This window comes from Benincasa hispida, chromosome 4 (genome assembly GCF_027475165.1).
Source record: "Benincasa hispida cultivar pf3 chromosome 4, pf3_genome.v1.1, whole genome shotgun sequence".
NCBI lineage: Eukaryota > Viridiplantae > Streptophyta > Magnoliopsida > Cucurbitales > Cucurbitaceae > Benincasa > Benincasa hispida.
This window is the reverse complement of record NC_143481.1, coordinates 5,199,447-5,217,988: the sequence shown is the minus strand read 5'-3', so window position 1 is coordinate 5,217,988 and position 18,542 is coordinate 5,199,447. Positions and strand designations below refer to the sequence as shown.

Sequence of the window (18,542 nt, the reverse complement as noted above, 5' to 3'; positions counted from 1 at the left end):
ATAATAATACTTTTTCATCTTCCAAAATAAGTTTTCAAATTCTCATAGCTTCATCTCCATGATTCCTTTATGAAGAACAAAAAACTTATAATTTTCATCCTGCTTGGGAGTATAAAAGAAAAATAGTTATCATTTGACATTTTGAAAACTGAAAAATATTGAGAATTTCTTCTTCGTTTTATATATGAATCAAACCCCTGTATGAATGCACCAATGGACTTGTAACCAGCTTCTCCCAGATAGTTGCACCATATTAGTACCAATCGCATCTGTTAGACTAAAAAAACACTTACAAATGCCAGATCACTTAAAACAGTCACATCCCATTGGCCATTAGAGAAGCAAAAATAGAAATCTAATAAAATTGTAAGGATAAAATGGAGAAGTAGAGATGTTTCATTATATATAGCATAGATTATTATTTCTTGCAAAACCATTTGGGATTTCTAGGTTTTCTCCTTTCCTTCTTTTTCTTTTTGTTACTTGCAAGACTTAAAAAAAAAAAAAAAAAATTATGTTCCTCTTTTGATGATTTATAGATAAGATTTTTATGGATACCATTCAAGTTTAGAATTCAATTTGATAACATTAAAGCTTTAAAGTTAAAAATAACTGAAGTACCTAAAAGAAAAAGGGTTTTATTTTTATATAAAACCTTTTTTTTTTAAATCCTGTTTAAGGCAACATGACAATATGGCCTCAAATTTCTTTATATCTTTGACCACATTTCTTTCTTTCTTTCTTTTTCCCTTTCTTTTATATATAAAGGCAAAGTTCCTCTTTCTCTTTAACTCCTTTATTCAACACTATCATTTCCAAAAGGTCTCTCCACTCGTGCACTGGCCCATAACATCCTTTCATTACAAGAAACACAAATCTTAAGAACGATCAATCCTTCACTATGCAACTTAACAACTCAAACAAATTTGAGATGTTTGGACACACTTTCTATAGCTTCCAATTAGAAAACTTGATTTACGATCCTTTATTGTCCCTCGAACCTAACAGAAGAGGGCCGTGTTTCCGGAGTAGACCACAAACGCAACACGAGACATGAAACAAGAACATACATGCACAGATCATTTGATCAAGATAAGAATTGAAGTTAATGAACAAATCTCCCAAAAAAAAGTCATTAGCTATGATTGAGAACTTTATAGCACATGGGTCCATCACGTCATTCAGTAAAAGGTGTACCTTTATAAAGTACAAAGTCATAGCTTTCAACTTAGGGGTCAAAAATAAACCAAACTTACATTAACCCCTTTCCCTAAAAATAATAATAATAAATAAATAAATAAAATATAACAAATCAAGTATGCTTTGCTGAATTTACAAATAGTTTATGGTTATTCTACTGTTTACCTGAGAAAAAAAATTAGTAGGGGCCTCATTCCTTTTTCTGTTCTATGAATGAAGTGATTTCAGAGTGTAATCCACATTTTTCATATAAATCAAGCAAATTCAGCTTTTCTTGTTCCACTACTTTCTCTTCTAAATCGAAACCAAGCAAGCAGATGAGTAATTATTAGAAGGGGAAAAAAAGCATATATATATATATGTATAATATCTTTGAGATGGTTCAAACTCACTGGCTTGCTCTAAACTTGAGTGTGCTAGTAATCCTTCACTATCAACAATCTTGGCTTTACTTTTTTCTCTATGGTCCTTCAATGTAACTGTGATTTTCACAATGCTCATACCTACTCAAAGAATATGATGCCATTAATTTAGTTTTGACATATAAGCCCTGCAACAAAATCTTATTAGTCCAATTATTTGACCACTTCAAAGTTCATTATACAAACTATTCGAGTCAAAAGACGTTTCTCCATGGTTTCTAAAAGGAGGATTAAAGCAAACAAGATTTAAAGGAGTGTTGGGGAGAGACAAACCATTTGAACAAAAGAGAGAAAAAAAAAAGAAAAAGAAAAGAAGAAAGTAAATGCTTTCTCAAGAAAGGGGGATGAAATCCACACCCTGCCTGGGGATGCCTTTCCATAACCACAAACATAACCCCCCAAGCTAAAAGCTTTGCCTCATACAATTGGATTCCTCATCTCCTTGCTATCTATCAGGTTTATGCAAGAGCATGGATGTTCATATACATGATGATTGACAACCTCTAATGGATGCACAATAAAGCTTTATGTCTCAATGCTTTTACATTCACTTGCTTAGACTCGTCTAAAAGCTAATATGACTTTATCTTCTGTCATAACAATGGCGGTGCCATTTTTTGATCCAACATAATTCAATTACTATCTATGAGCACAGCCTGATTCAAGCTCACCAGGAACAAAAAGTAAAGCAATCAAGTATAAAAGAGTTTCACAATCATACGCAAGCCTGCTGCACTTCTAAGTGGCTTGCTTTTGCTTGAAAAGAGTGAAAGGTTGTGGGAAAAAAGTTAAGAGTTAAATGTAATTACCCCAATGAGTCCCCCCACTACGCCACCACTTAAAAGAAGGATTTCTGAAAGTGAAAAGGGAAAAGAAGATTATTTTAGGAGGCACAAACAATACAAACTCATTAAGCTTACTTATTAAAGACGAGATTTTCCTCAGGCTTTAACTACCTCCTTCTCTGGGCTGGACATGAAATCTGGACTGAATATATTATTCTACTAAACCCCCTTCAATGGCTTTGGGCCTCTTAGCAGATTCATAGGAGCTAATACCACTAGAGTAAATCCAATTGATGGGACGAAATAAACAAAAATAAGCCGCATACCCACCTAGATTGTGTACAAGAGGTGTGGACGACGCTTAGGTGTATAAATTAAATGCTAAAAGGCCAAATTGTACAACTTATCTCTCACATAAAAAAGGTCTTAAAAAACTAATGATAAGGCTGCAGAACATTCTCAACAGAGCAGATAGAAAGTTGTGATATAAATACACTTCGACATAAACATGTACACTTACTTATCAATGAAGAGTGAGATCAATGTAGTGGTACGTTATTAGACTACATAAGAGAATTGTTGGGGGGGGGGGGGGGGGGGGGAACTATCAAAAGAATGAATAATAAGCTGAAAATGCCCTCTCAATACTTACAGTTTGAAGAATTTCTGGAATTAATCAAAAGCTCCGACAAAAAAAATATTGACGATACTGTATCTGTAAGTAGAATTGCATTCCCAACTTCAAGATGCCTTTCTTTTCTTTTTCAATGAGGATTCATATTCTAGCTCTATTCCATGTTCCAGCTCTTTTTCTATCCATGCTTCGCTGTCAATATCTGGACTCACGGGCTGTACTTCCTTTGTACTAGTAGCTCTACAGAGTCGTCTTCTCTTTATTGCCTCTCTGATTTGACATAAATTTATCTTGTCCTTGGAAACAGAAATGGAAACAGTTGTTGACTGTGTGATCTGATCAGGAAAATTTTCCTCAGTATTCTGACAAACCCCAGTATCACCATTGTCAACGGCACTACTAGAACTCCCCGTATCGCTTGTTTGGCAGGGTAAAACTTCCACAGGACTGATGCAGTAATTTACATTTTGCTGGTCGTGGCAACAACTGGGCATCACAGACTTATTGCACTCACTGGCCACCGTCATGGCTTCATGACTATCAAGCTGATCAGAAACCGTCACACTGGATATACATGATTGGGAACTATCAACCCTTGTCTGTCCATCTAAAGCTTCTGGCTGATGAGTCTTCTCTTTTGAAGGTGGCAGGCTTTGTTTTCTATCTTTCTCAAATAACTTCAACATTCGCTGTATAACCTCTGAAAGGAATTCCAAAGAAAATGATAAATGATCTCAATAAGCAACAGTGAAATAGAGGGGTAAGAGGAAAATGTATAGGATTGAAAGTGACTGCACAGTGACAGACCAAATGCAATTTCATGGGGAAAATGGCACGGATAACTTTCACTCCCTTTCCTTCTTTAGTGAAAAAAATGTCACGCACATTCACAATTATACTATGAGAAAGAAAATTGAGGCACAGTATCACAACTCATTACCAACCCTTTCACACTGAGTAATTACTTTGCTATCTCATTTATATCATGCTCGTTTGAAGCCAAAATTTGTCAATAGGGAACAAACACAAGTAAGAAGATTCATTTTAACAACCTTGTAACTGTTTTGGCGAAACATCAAACTCCATCCACCAAACCTTTCCTTTATCCGAAGGCAATTTCACCTTCTGAAATTTGGAAGCAAGAAATATCGAACCTGCAGCAATATAATGGGGTTTGTATTCCAAGCACAGTGTTGTACATAGCCTACAAGTTCCACATGGTCGCGTTAATCTCTTAAAGATTGTCTGAAATATTACATCAAACTATAACCAAGTAAACAGAAACTTGATGAGCAAGATGAAGCCCTTTACCAATCATTTACAAAATTCCAGGCCACCTTCCCAAGATCAGCAGCCATTCCCAATCTTTTTAGAGCAGCAACAAGTGGCTTGTAGGGAAGTTGAATGTCAACATCAAATGCAAACGTTGACAATAGAAGCCGCTCCGCAATCAAGATTAATTCCTTTTGTTTGATGAAAATTTCCTACAAGCATAATGTTGTGTCAGCCATCCAATTATTTCCTTCATATATGCAGAATGATCAATCACTTAAACATAAATGTTAAAGAAGATAATAAGCAGACTTACGTACTTTTTGTCTAATTCTTTTAGAGGCAGAAGGATCCCATTTGAATATCAACTCATAAGCCACAACGACGACATCATTCAGAAACCGTGGTGTCTCTTCTATCTTACAGGCAAGAAAGATACCTGCTGTTCCAATTGTCTGCAACAAATTGACATGGGTTATTATATTAAAAAAAGAAGATGATGATGATTTTCGAATGACCACCTTATTTAATCTTTTGCATAAAAATTATGTATTTCTTTCGTTTTCAATATACACAAACACACACACACACAGAGGGTGCAGCCCCTAGAAGACTCAAATATTCGACGCCTGAGGAAACCTATGAAAGGAAAAGGCAATCGTTCTTTCAATCAATGGCTCCTTTGCTATTCTTAGGGACATATGGAGTGGTAAAATTAAGGGTGTGTTTGGGTCACCAACTTGAAGTTGGTGGACCGGGCTATTATAGCACTCCATGTTTGGGCTCCAATAATAATAGTTGGTGTTTCTACCTATTATAACCTACAATTAACTACAATATTACTATTTCAAATCCCTCTTTGTTAGAGTGTTTACTATTTCCTACTCATCCTCTCTTTCCCTCTTTGTTATAGTGTTTACTATTTCGTACCTAGACCAAAATAGTTTGCATCTCAAACATAGACTATTATAACCCAGACTAAAATAGTCTACATTCCACACAGAGACTATTATAACTTATAACCCACAAACTATAGAGACCACTGACTATATAATAACTAACTCAATACCTCAAACACTCCTAAAAGATTCTTCGGAGTGGAGAGAAGTCGAGAGGAAGTATATGATCTTATTCTCATACATTTATTTCTTTTAAACAGAACCCAACTTTCCAGAGGTGGTATATGAAAAGTTACCAAAAAAGTCCTTAAGTAAACATTCAAACCGAAATTATCCCTTCCACCATCCCCTTTACCTAGTTCCTCTAGAAATCTCCCGACATCTCCCAAAAAAAAATCCAACAACTCTTGTTAACTTCTCCATGGAGATGGTAGAAATCTGCAAACCACCCAGACTAGAAAGATTGAGTTTTTCCTTTTTTTAACTTTTAATTTTTTTGGGTGAATTAGATAAGACCTTGCTCCCATTACATTTCTGATATAAAAGAGAGATTTTTTTTTCTTCCAACTTAATCAAACCTAGTGAATATGTACTCAACTAGTCAAGAAAGAAGAACTTTCCACACTACAGCAAATAAAATCCAAGGAACTCAAAGTCAAAACGAAAATGAGAGAGAAAAGAGAGTACACTCCACCAAATTGGAGATGCCTTCCATTTATTTAAATTTTAACTCCAGGAGCTAGAGATGTTTCCTTTCATAAGTTTCCTTTATCTAAAAGAACTTATAGACCATCCATCTACCATACATATGAAAAAATAAAAATTGGCAAAATATGCTTTTGGTCCCTCAGCTTGTGTGACCATTAGTTGACTACCAGAAAAATGCACCGGTCAGGTGGCCTTTTCTACCTGATCTTTTTTAAGATAAAAACAATTGCTTCCATTGAGAAAAAATGGAAGAATACAAGGACATACCCAAAAAAAAAAAAAAAACCCACAACAACCCTACTAAAAAAAGGGTTTCCTACAAGGTAAGATAGTGCCTAGAGTGTAATTACAAAAAAACCTTTGAAATCAAAGCCCAAAGAGAAACATGAAACATCATCAAAGACCAAACCTCACTAGGGTCCCTCTCTATACCCCTAAACACTCTATTGTTTCTCTCACCCCACAAATCCCACAATAAGGCACACCCCCTTGCAAACAAAAGAAAGTGTCCTTTCTTTTTGAAAGGTGGAGGAGGAACTCCCCGATCATCAACCAAACATCCCTCTGACAAGCAAGCGAAAAATCGAACTCCTGCAAGAAAAGGTTCCAAATAGATCTCGCATACTGACACTCCCAAAGAAGGATCCAAGTTTTCCTCCGCTTTCTGACAAAGAATACAACAAAAAGGCCTCATTAACGAAGGCAACTTTCTCAAAACCTAATCCATCGTATTCAATTGGCCAAGCAAAGATAACTTCCTTTGGAATCTTAATCCTCCATAGCATATCAAAGACCGACCCGACAATGGGAGAAGGATCGACTAAAATCCAAAAGAAAGACTTACAAGCGAAGCCTCCGTCAGATTAGGGATCTAAACACGAACATCCCTTCTCCCCAATCTAAAACCAAAACCCTCAATCAAGGAAAGAAGAAAGGCCACCTCCATCGACTTCCTATTGGACAATGACAAAAAAGAAACTGAATTCCTGACCAAACCAAAACATTCAACACAAAACAATTTTTCACAGAGGATAACTGATAGAAAATTGGAAACGCTGTTGAGAGGGGTCTACCCAATGATCCTCCTAGAAAAACGTTTCCTTACCATTAGCCACAACACAGAAAACAAAATGGGAAAAGGAAGGAAGCTGAGAGAAATATCTTTCCAAAGATTATAGTGTGTGCCTCTTTCTTTGAAATGGCCTTTTCAACATGATTTGAAAGTTTCTCCTTCTCTCTCATGTTCTCCATTTCTACTCTTCCTTTTCTTCTCCTCTTCTCCGAATAGGAATCTTACACCTATGAAATTTCAACTCCATCTCCAAATTTTTCTCTTTTGGCAATACTTCATCTCCAATTCAAAGTTCCACTACCTTTCATTCTCCAACTCCCTCCCATCCACTCCCTCTCTACTCATATCTTCCTCTATCTCCCCTTCCATCAAATCATCACTTTATCCACCTCTTCATCCCCTCTATCGCTGTTGTCGCTCCTCTATTCTCATCGTTCCTCACTTGCCTTAAAAAGAACTCATATGTGATATCTGCAAAATAACACTTGCTCGAATCCCCAAACTCTTCTGTTGATTATCGATTCACCACCATCAAACCTGTTTTATAACCGAACACCCATAGTTCGTATGGAAATTTTACATTGTCTTCCTCTCTTACCAGCACCAACAGTATAAGCACCGCCACCATTACTATTGTCGCAGCACCGCCTATCCCTACTGCTGAAAACCCTTCTCCTTTTGAAAAATGGAGCAGTAGGAGCCTCAAATAGATGACTGTGATTTTCTGGAATCCCCGAGCCAAGGCCCTTCCATTCTTGAACTAATTATGGGTGATATTGTAATTTCAAAATCTATCTCTCAGATGGAATAAGCTCCAAGTCTCTAGCATGCGTCAGAATCAAAATTTGTGGCAATTGATGGAAGCCATAGACTTTCAATCACCCCAAGTTGTAATGAATTAGAATCAAAGAATGGAGGCGCCTAAACTACTAGCTGTGTTAAACACTGGAACTGAGGTGAGAAGAAATTCCCTAAGAAATAACCAGCAAAGGGAGAAAAAGAAAGAGAAGGGAGAGGAGAAATGGAGAAGAGAGAAAAGAAGTGGGGAAGAGCAAAATAAAATAAAATAAAATAAAAGTATCACCTAAACCAAAATTAATATAAAATTCTTCAAAATTGTCAAACCACTTCAAAAATGTTACACCATCTTCCCACTAGTCAACTAACAGCCAAGCAAGCTCAGAGACCATTTAAAATAATTTTTCAAACCTCAAAGATCAAAAAGACATATTACCCAATCCTCAGAGACAAAGGTAAGCCTAATCCAAAATAAACACCAAAAAATGAAGATGCGAGGACATAGTATCCCACATCTTCAGTATAATAATGAAATTTTAGGAATACATAACAAGATTCCATCATATGCTTTAGGCTATAGCCTAGCATATTAAATATTTCCACTTCCGGAGTCGGATGTCTCCTGATTTCTACTATAACTCATATTTACAAGAATGTCTCAAACATAAATCAGTCAGAGAAAATGGGAATGAATAGTATAGCTCATATACAAGTTGTCAGAGAGCACTTTGGGTTACATCATTTTATACTTTGAAACGCAAAATCTTCCATAAATATTGTTAGTAAAAGTATCTAGTCTTCTTTATTCACTCTAATTTATATATTTCATGCACATAATGTTTCATTTTTTTTCTAGGAAAAAATAAAATTATACGCTACAAAACTATCTTTGGCCATTTGGGTGACTGATCAACCGTTGGTTGTTTGTTTTCTTAGCATCATCGACATTTCAAAAATAACGATGATAAATAAATAAAAGCAGGTGTCTTCTGAAGCATTTGATGCAGGCTTTGGGTTAGTTCTCAGTTCAAGGCAATTCATAAGCAGTCCTTCTCAACCCAAAAGTTTTATGTATGCTGAGTGGAAAGTCAAATCTCCCACAAAAGGCAATATATTAATATGGTTAATACATTTTGAACTCGACTATAGAACTCCAAAGAAGAAATCCTTATCTAATTATGAACCCAAGATTTTGCAGTTTAAGTTTAAAAATATAAGAGAACCACAATCATCTGTTCTCCCATTATTCTTATAGGAGAAAATTTTGGGCATCAGTATTTCAAGAATTCAGTTTCACATGGGTCTTCAACTTGGCAGCAAAAACAGTGTTTTCTTGGGGTTAGTGGCATTAAGTTGGGATGACTAAATTATCGTGGGCAAAGCTACAGTCTTTTTGGGGTCTTTGAACAAAAATGAACTGATATAATTTTTAAAGAAAGCAAGCACAGTAGGAGGAAAGATTTGAGATCATCAAACACTATATGGCTACTTCTTGGTGGAAAAACAAACTTCAGTTACGATCGATTCTAGTTGGAAGGCTGTTTGTGAAACAGCTATCATTTATCAACTTGTAAGTTTGTAACTATTATCAAGTTGTTCTTTATGATGCTTTTGGATTTTCTCTTTTAACCAAACTTTAGACCGTTGCATTGACCTTTCAATAGCAATGGGCCTACTATAGGATTGGACTTCAGGAAACAAATCTTAAACAATCAATTTACCTGCCAGTCATTTTTCGCATGGGACTGACGCATATAGAACCGGTGGCATACCATCATTGCACTTGCAATTGTTACTTGAGGCCTGAAAGGTATACAAATCACTAATCAGCATATCCACGTAAAAATTTAGAAAGAGTCTTGATTATTGTCAAAAGATAAAATAAAATATTACATACAAATACAATCATCAATATCTACACAACGACTATTAAAAAACAAAATACCAGGTCCATTCCTCTAGAGGCCGGCAAGTGAAGATCTAAAAAGTTTTATGGGGAATTATCCATTATAAGAAAGATTTCTCACCTAAAAGAAAATAGCAGAAGAAATAGTTGAATCCAAGTTAAATTACAAATCTGGTCGTGATGGTTGGGAGAAATTAAGAATTCAGCCCCTTCGGTTTTAGAAGTTAGGATTTCTTGGTTCAATAAATCTCAAAAATAGTCCAAATGGCTTGATAAACCCTTCAATCCATTGGGACTACATTCTAACTTTGAAAACCATAGAAACTAAATTCTAACTTTCTCCAATTCATAGGGACCAAAAATGTAATTCAACCTTGAATCGATTTAAAAAATGAACAGAACTGAAGAAATTTTCTTGTGGTAATGGTGAAAGCATGAGAGTCGGACAGTGATGGTGGTGGAGAATCTGGAGAATGATGGGAGGGAAGGAAAAACTTCATAGTGCATATAAGCAAGAAGCACAATGCATACAACAGAAATATAAAATGGCGATCTTGAAACCAGGCACATAGAACCTTGATAACACAAGATCGTGAGAACAGATCATAGAAATGTGTTAACAAAACTTTCAGTATTCAGTATCAGCAAATGCATGGTGCTCCTGTGCCAACCTACTCACCAAGCGTCACATATGGGTTTATGACTCATTCCTTATATTCTCTATTTTTCAACAAAATCAACAAGGTCATGATGAATACTACGGAATCCTTTGTTCACTAGACCACACCATGCCTGCCATGAACTGTATTACACTATTCGAAATAAGCGTCATAGTATAATACTCATTTTTAACCATATTTTTACTTGTTTACCATTATTCTTTTTAAAAACAAATAAATAAATAAGAAACAAAGATGTATATTCATCAATAAATGGCCAAAAAAGACAGTATAAGGGCAGAGGGTTGAGGAAACCCCGTCCCACAAAACTAATAACCACATAATGGAGAGAGATGGAAAACTTGGAAAATACACTAAATACATAAAAATTCAAATCATATTTTAGCAATATCAACCCAAATACCATGAGGTTTTCTCCTAAGCTCAACAGACAAACTCCAGTTCAAATTCAAACACAAGCATATCCATATTTCCAGCTAGGTTTCCAACTCAGGAACAAAACTTAATCAAAGTGCCCCATGGAACTATGAAAGCATTGACTAGCAACAATAATGGACTGAGAAACAAAACTTGTGTGTGTCAAAAGACTTGGTGAGTGAAGAATGAGGATAGCAGATCCACATAGACCAAATAGTAACTACAAGGAAAGACAATTTAACAAATTTCTCAAGAAACGCTCAGCAAAAACATGTTGAGGATTTTTTTTTTTCTTTTGAACAAGAAACAAAATATGCCTTAAGTAAAGGCATAAACTGTCATGCGCACTGAAATTATCGAAGACTTACACTTTCAGCTTCATGCCAAGCTCTTGAAGAAATGAGCAATATGACTTCCGCAGTTGACACTCTTTCTTGAAATCAACTCCATCCTTCCTGGATGGAGAATGATTTTCAATTTCCTGTTTGCAGAAATACCATTTGCGTGCAGAGATCAGATGCTCCTCCTGCACACAAAGGCTAGGTGTAGTTCCTGGAATGCGATTCGTGAGATGATTCTGGGGCAGCTGTCTTGCCATGCTACGCTCTCAACTCATTGAATGGCTTCAAACAAACCCAGCAGTAACCGTGGAACGAATGACCATTCTATTTCCTCAACAATTGGAAAAACTATCTGCAGAAAAGTAACAGTGGGGAAACTGATTAATGGACTAAAGCATTTAGCGAGCACCTCATCACTTGCTACTGAGGCACAGAACTTTCCACTCCATCCATCTCTTCTCTCTTTCTTCTAACTAGAACTTAACTCTTCTCAACATCCATCGAGAAATAAAGTGGGAAACGACCCCTCACCGCCCTCCACACACATACACACAAAGGAAAGAAAGAAAGAAAGAAAATAATAGAAATCGGCTTCAATTTTGAAGAATTTTTCTAATTATATTTTCTAGACAATATCTTACTTGGGAGAAAACTCTTTCGCTGGCAGGTTTTTTTAGGTGGACTTGGTTTTTTTTTTGTGTATGTCTTTGTATTCTTTCCATTTTTTTTCCTAAATGAAATCATTTGTCTCTAAAAAAAATCGACATATCGAACATTCATTTGGAACTTAGATGCTAAATAAAACTATACATTAATACTATTCCTACTTGCGGAAACGGAATTGCACAAGACTTCTCATTCAGTAACCAACAACAAGAGCAAAACTAAAAAGAAAAGCAGTGCTTTTACATGAGTTTACAATACATGATTAAAAAACAAACTTGGAAAAATATGGCAAACAATTTTTTGTTAGCTAATCAACAAAAACAGAAAAAGAAAACCCTACAATATAACCGTTGAAGTCCTTCTCTTAAGAATCACGAATACGATAGAAAAGTCGTCTTAATGCTCTGATTACAAGCTGATAACTAGAAGTTTAAAAAAAAAAAAAAAAAACCTAAAATTTTGGAAACAAACCATTATTTACTATAAAGACAAAACATTCAAGCGATACCAAAACAACCCATAAATCGCTGCCGCCGCCAGCAATTAAGGAAGGAACGAAAAGGGGTTAACAATTAGGTCAAGAAGATGAATTACCTGGTGAACATTGGCATACCCAGAAAAGAGTATTTGGGTTGGGAGCGGATCAGCTTTGAGCTACAATGGAAACCCTAACTTCCGGCCACCGTAGGAAGAAAAAACAGTTGCAGAAACGTTAGATTGGAGTGGACTTGAGTTGACTCGGTTCCTTAGGAACCACGCAAAGAAGCGGAAGCTTCTGGTTGATAGATCAATGGAAATTCCAAGTTGGCGGCGACCACGAAGGATGTTGGAGAGTCGAATGTAACACAGAATCCGCCGCGCCAAAATCTTAGCGCTACCAATAACGCCTGAGATTTATTCTTTCTTAAATTGTTGTGAATCCCTTTTGTTTAGGTTAAAAACTTTTAAGTTTTTGTTTATATGTGAAACTTATATAAATTAGGTTACAATATTATTATTAACGACCTTTGACAATATTTCAAAAAAAAAACAAAAAAAAAAACAAAACCATCTTCGAGTAAAAATTATTTAAAATGTTGGAACGAAAATGGAGATTTAGAATGAGTACGCTGACCTGAAATTAGAGAAATATTTTCGATCCTTATTTTTATCTTCGAAATTTTTGTTATAAAACCCATGAGCATTTAAATTTATTGTCAATCAAAGGAGAGTTTTCAAATTTCTCATGTTTAAATAGATTATTTCCCATACAATTTTCATGTTAAATAAAATATTTACAATTTCTTGATAAAAAACAATCAGAATATTTTATGGGTAAGAAATATATAATCAAAACGTTCCATCTCTATCATTACTAAAAGTTAAAATATATATTTAAAAAAAAAAAAAAACAAGGTTAAATTTAAGTATTACAACATAGAATTTTAACTTCTAAATTTTTTTAAAGTATCACATATATAATAATGATAATAATAATTAGGGTTGACCTAGAATGGTAGCCGAACTAGGTTTTATATCTCGTTCCTACTTGTTTTAGTCTATAGAAAAAAAATTTCGTCTCAAGTTCATTATGTTTATGAAAAGTGAAAGATAAAATTATAGCTTAAAAATGTATTGTTGAATGAGAAATTTCAGATCAATCACAAATTGTCATGTCATTTCTCAAATACATTTATCAAATTAATGGCAAAATTACAAATCATCAAATCTAGGACTGATGGCGGGAAATTAGAAGTCAAATTATTCAACAACTAAAATTCCTTGGACGCAATATGCGATGCATGTTCTTAAGATTTGTGTTGATAGTCATGCATTGGAATGATTATGCGTTAACAAATGTATGCAATGGCCATGCGTCCTGTCATAAGTTTTCTTGCGTTCACGCCAAATATAACGTGAACGCAAATTTCTCGGGTGATCCGAGGTCGAACACGGGGACTTGTAGCAAAATGAATGCGGTAATGTGCATGCGGCGGTTTGAATAAAAGAATGGAAGGGAGGTTGCTACGTTAACTCTACTCCTACTCCTAGCTAACAGTCAACGCAATGAGAATATGCATGAGAGGTAGAGACACGACAACTCTTGACATGAAACAAATGAATGGGAAAATAGATAAAATGCGGAGATGTCTTCATTACAACCCTTAAGAGTGACCGCAAGGGCAACCTTAGTCAATGCATGCAATCATGCTATACACACGTGAACCTAACTCTAGGACGTATGCAGTGGAACTGCGATAATATCGAGAAGCCTATGCCTGCCTAGACCTCCATAACCCGCTCACTAGCTCTCGCCGCATACCACCTTATCCTACTTCCTAGACTCATGCAATATCCTATCTGTAGGGCGCATACGCTATGTGCTAGCAAACTAAGCTTATCTCTAAGTTCCCCGTTCTTGCCCATGCGTTCCAATCCGCTCTCTCGAGTCTTAGATTTGGGTTTTAGACTACTCTCCCAAGTATGCCTAAATGAATGATGCGCTCATAGGACAAGGTAACCGCATGAACTTGGCGGACCTAAGATTATTCCTATCTCTAGTGAACAATGCATACATTGCTTAATGCGACCAACCACTTACCCTCTCGGGCAGTTGGTTGTTGTTGACTTTACTCATAGACAAACAATGCGTTAGCCTATAGACAGGCGTTGCCGCAACTTCACACTAAGCAAATAAGGTTACTCACACACTCACACAACGCACACCTCTCAGTGGGTTGCTACATGCTTCATATCCCTAATCCACATGACTAAGCATGTGATACCCAAGCAATTTCACTAAGTGTTGCAATGAAAGTAAAGATGCTGAGCAAAGAAGACAGAGATGGAGTCGAAGGAAACAGAGAAATGCATTGAAAACAAATTGTATTAATTCCTTAATCACAAAATGTCATACAATACAATATAAGAAAAGAAAGGAAAATGAAATGACCGATTGGAAGCAAAGACTTGCTTCCAGCAGATGTGCATCAAGGCTGTCGATGGTGCCATGGATGGGCGGTGGAGTTGACTCTCTCGAGATCTAGCTCCGGTCGAAGGCTCCGGTCGTCACTCGAAATGGATGAAGGAGGTGAAGAACTCTCAAGCGTCTTCTTACGCATTTTGTCTGGATCACAAGGATCCGCCCTAGGCGAACCTCAGGCGAAAACCTTGGATTCAACCTTGGGCAAAAACCCTGGATTACTTGAATTTTTGTTCATCGGCTTCTATTTATAGAGCTTGGATTGTCGACAACATTAATGGACTGCTCTGAGTCTAACATTCGGTACGTTAATCCTTTTTTGAATCTTTGCCGCTAACGGCGTGGTAGGTGAAATGTCAACATCAGCTTTTGATTTTCTCAAGGTAGATGCGTTGATGCGTTCATTCCACCAACCTTGCGTTGATCCCATTAGTATGCGTTATCGTGTAGCCACAATCATCAGTAACCGCATTCGCTTAATATTGCAACTCTACACGATGACCGCAATCGCTTGACGAGCACAACTCCCATGTGATGGACGCATACGGCTGATTATCGCAACATCCATGCATTGATCGACGCGTTCGCCTTTACAATGGAAAGTTTCTCCACATGCGGTCGTTTATGCGGTGGTCCGATTTTCGCGTTTGTGTCCACTTCCTGCATTAGCTACAAAAATAGAACATTGAACGCATAATAACGCATAATAACGGGTTGGCCAAGATTCTTTAATGTTAAATGACGCAACCTCCTCTTCTCATGAACTCCTAGCATGATTGCCACATATTCTGCTTAACAACCTTCATAATTCTAAGTAAAAGACCTAAGATGACATGCATTACTGCATATCATCAAGGACCAATTAGAAGTTGACACGTGTCACAAATTGAAGTTGAAGACATAAACTTGTGAGTTTCGATGATGCCACGTGTTTTCTTCATGACCGTTGGATTGAATAAAATTGATTTGGTCCAAACTAATATCTTCATTTGGGCTAAAGTTCAATTAAGCCCCAAAAAAACCTTAATTTGACTGAAGTGCCAAATTAGACCCAACTCGAATTAATTGGAACCGAGGGTTAAGTCCATGCTCAAACCCACCTGAGAACTCTATAAATAAAAGAGCTCTCCTCATTTGTCGGGGTCATAAATTTTAAACTTCAGAAAGCCTAAATATAGTTTTCTACAATCAAAATGTTTATTGACTCCTGGGAGATACAGGCATTCAAGAATTAGTACTATGGATCTAAATCTACATCAACACAAGTTCAACTTCACAAAATAATCTAAATCTACATCAACACAAGTTGAACTTCACTAAATACATTTCTCTAGAAGTCTCGTGCGAACTTTGATCCTTTAAGAAGTCTCATGTGAACTATGATCCAGATCATCAAGCTCAAAGGTCAATCACCAAAAAGCATCATCAAGCCCAAAGGTCAATCACCAAAAAGCATCATTAAGCTCAAAGGTCAATGAACCCAAAGATCGATCATCTAAGAAGATCAACTAGCTGAAAGATTAAATTTTATTTCGAAAACATCAAAGGATTGTGTATCAGAGAGTGTACTCGCTATACTGAAATTAATATAAACACCAAGTTCAACTCCACGAAACAAGTTTCTTCAAAAACCTCGTGCAAACAAGTATATTCAAGAGTATTTATATAACTTATTCTTTTGTTCTCTCTAAGTTTTTTCGGCAAGTTTTTCTCAACCGAACTTCTTTTTAAAATTATTGTCATTCTTTATTTTCTATTATTTAGTTCTCTCTAACTTTTATCTCTATTCTTCTTCCTTTAAAAAAAGAAAAATGATATCTCTTTGAGTTGTTCTCTTCTTTTTTTCTTGTCTCCCCCACTTAACGTAATGTATAATCTTAAAAATTTGATTATTTAAAAATTATTTAGGAAGACAAACATAGTTCAACAACACGCTAGAAGTGAGAATATAAATATTTGACCTCTTAATCGATGATACATACTTATCAAGAATTATGTTCATGTTGATCGAAAAAAGACGTTTTTAATTAAAAACAAAAAACACACGCACATATCATAACTTGCTGGTGCTCAAATTATTATTCTAATATTGCAATCACCTTGATATATAAACCTTCCTCATAAAAACTTCACTTGTTGTACGTTTAAAAGAAAAACATCAAACCAATTTATTATTAAACAAACTTTTGAATAGCCATTATACTCATTCTTTTAGGCTAAAAACACCTATTATAATATCAGTTTGAAATATAACCCTTAATGAGTGAGTGATCATCTTCAAAATACTTCCATTTAAAACCATTTTTAATCATTCAATCAAACTTAATTGCGTGCTTTTAATAAATTAATAATAAAAAATATTTTTCACTATTCTAACACTGTATTATTATTTTAAATTTTAAATTTTAAATTTTAAAAATATGTCATATTTAGCAGAGTATTAGGAAATTAATCGAGGGACATGTGGATGTATCAGAGAAAAACGATTCAACCAAAAAAAAATTATAGGACCCTTTTAATAATTATTTTGTTTTTTATTTTTAAACCTACGGAAACTACTTTCACCTTTAAAATTCTTTTTTTTATTATTTACTTTTCACCAATGATTTAAAAAACTAAGTGAAATTTTGAGAATTAAGAAAAGTGCATATGATAGTAAATTATAGAAAATGGGTTATGATAAGGTTAAGGAATAATCAGGTATATAGCAGTAGTTACACTATCATTTGGAAAAATAATAAAAGGCAAGATCCTTTTGAATTATATAAAAAATGCATATATGTCACATGAGCACAATTTTCTAAAATCTTAAAATGTTCCCATCGTCCCTTTTAATGGCAGTGTAATTAATTCGGTATATTTATTAATGAGATTGTAATTAATTAATTACTCAACTATATATCAAACGAACTTTCAATGTTAACTAAAATCATCATTTCAAGCGGGTAATTTAATTTGCCACCAATCTCGAGATTTAATAATTGTTTTAAATTTTTAAATCACATTTAATAATTGTTCATTTTCGAATCTTGTACGTCAACTAATTTTCAAATGTTGTTTTGAAATTTAAAATATCATATTATATTATTTATCTTAACTAAGATTTTTTATTTATATTATTCTCTATATTAATCTTAACCAAGTTTCATAGGTTTTAAATGATTTTTAACATTATATTTATTATCCTTTTGTTTCAAACATAAAATATCATAATACAACACATAACCATAGCTTTCTTCATCCTCTGTGCTGAATGCTTTCTTGTTATGGTTGTTCAACGATTAAGAGTTTTGTTCAATAGTCAGTGGGATGAAAATAACCACTATAGTTAGGAAACATGGCCTATTGATAATGTGCAACAATTTTCAAGTCTCTGTAATTTGAACGACAACCCCATTCGTCCTCTGCAAGTCAAACGCCTGAGAATCTCGTCTTGCTTAGAGAATGGGAAAACAATATGCTGTACTAGTTGTGGTAGTAAGGGTCATAATCGTAGGTCATGTAAAAATTCAATACCTGGTTGAGTTTGGGTTTTTATTTGTTTATGCACTTTTACCTCATATTTTTCATTGTGAATATTTATGGATGGTTTTATTTGTTTCAAGGACTTATAAAATTTGTTATTTTTTTAATATATATTAATTTTCCATATATTATTACTATACTTTATATGTTGTTTCTCACACATTTACAATTTTAGGTACACTGTAATTTTTTTTTTTAATACATGTTATTTTTTCTATCTTGTAACGAGCTGACCCCCTAGGGCTTAAGTTAGGC

The 18,542-nt window shown here is 35.1% G+C and overlaps 1 protein-coding gene across 2 annotated transcripts; it reads right to left on the bottom strand.

Moving 5' to 3' along the window:
- Nucleotides 1-1,180: 1,180 nt before the first annotated feature.
- Nucleotides 1,181-12,955, bottom strand: LOC120076530 (cyclin-T1-3-like). 2 transcript variants are annotated; one of them, XR_016529365.1, is made up of 8 exons: nt 12,395-12,835; nt 11,162-11,486; nt 9,512-9,593; nt 4,634-4,768; nt 4,353-4,525; nt 4,094-4,245; nt 3,060-3,741; nt 1,181-1,703 (listed from the first exon to the last, which is right to left on the bottom strand). XR_016529365.1 is itself a non-coding variant. In XM_039030386.2 (7 exons), the coding sequence occupies exons 2-7, from the start codon at nt 11,389-11,391 to the stop codon at nt 3,149-3,151; spliced, it is 1,365 nt and encodes a 454-aa protein (XP_038886314.1). In that variant the 5' UTR covers nt 11,392-11,486; nt 12,395-12,955; the 3' UTR covers nt 2,878-3,148. The 2 variants fall into 2 exon arrangements, 1 of the variants encoding a protein (XP_038886314.1); XM_039030386.2 differs by lacking the exon at nt 1,181-1,703 and having other exon boundaries at nt 2,878-3,741; nt 12,395-12,955.
- Between the last annotated feature and the right edge of the window lie 5,587 nt (nt 12,956-18,542).

Excerpts from the sequence above, each read along its gene's own strand:
- LOC120076530 (XM_039030386.2), bottom strand. The coding sequence starts at position 11,391 with ATGGCAAGACAGCTGCCCCAGAATCATCTCACGAATCGCATTCCAGGA. Across the intron at positions 4,526-4,633 it reads CTAAAAGAATTAGACAAAAA|GAAATTTTCATCAAACAAAA; the intron begins GTACGTAAGTCT and ends TTATGCTTGTAG. Across the intron at positions 4,246-4,352 it reads TGGAATTTTGTAAATGATTG|GCTATGTACAACACTGTGCT; the intron begins GTAAAGGGCTTC and ends TGGAACTTGTAG.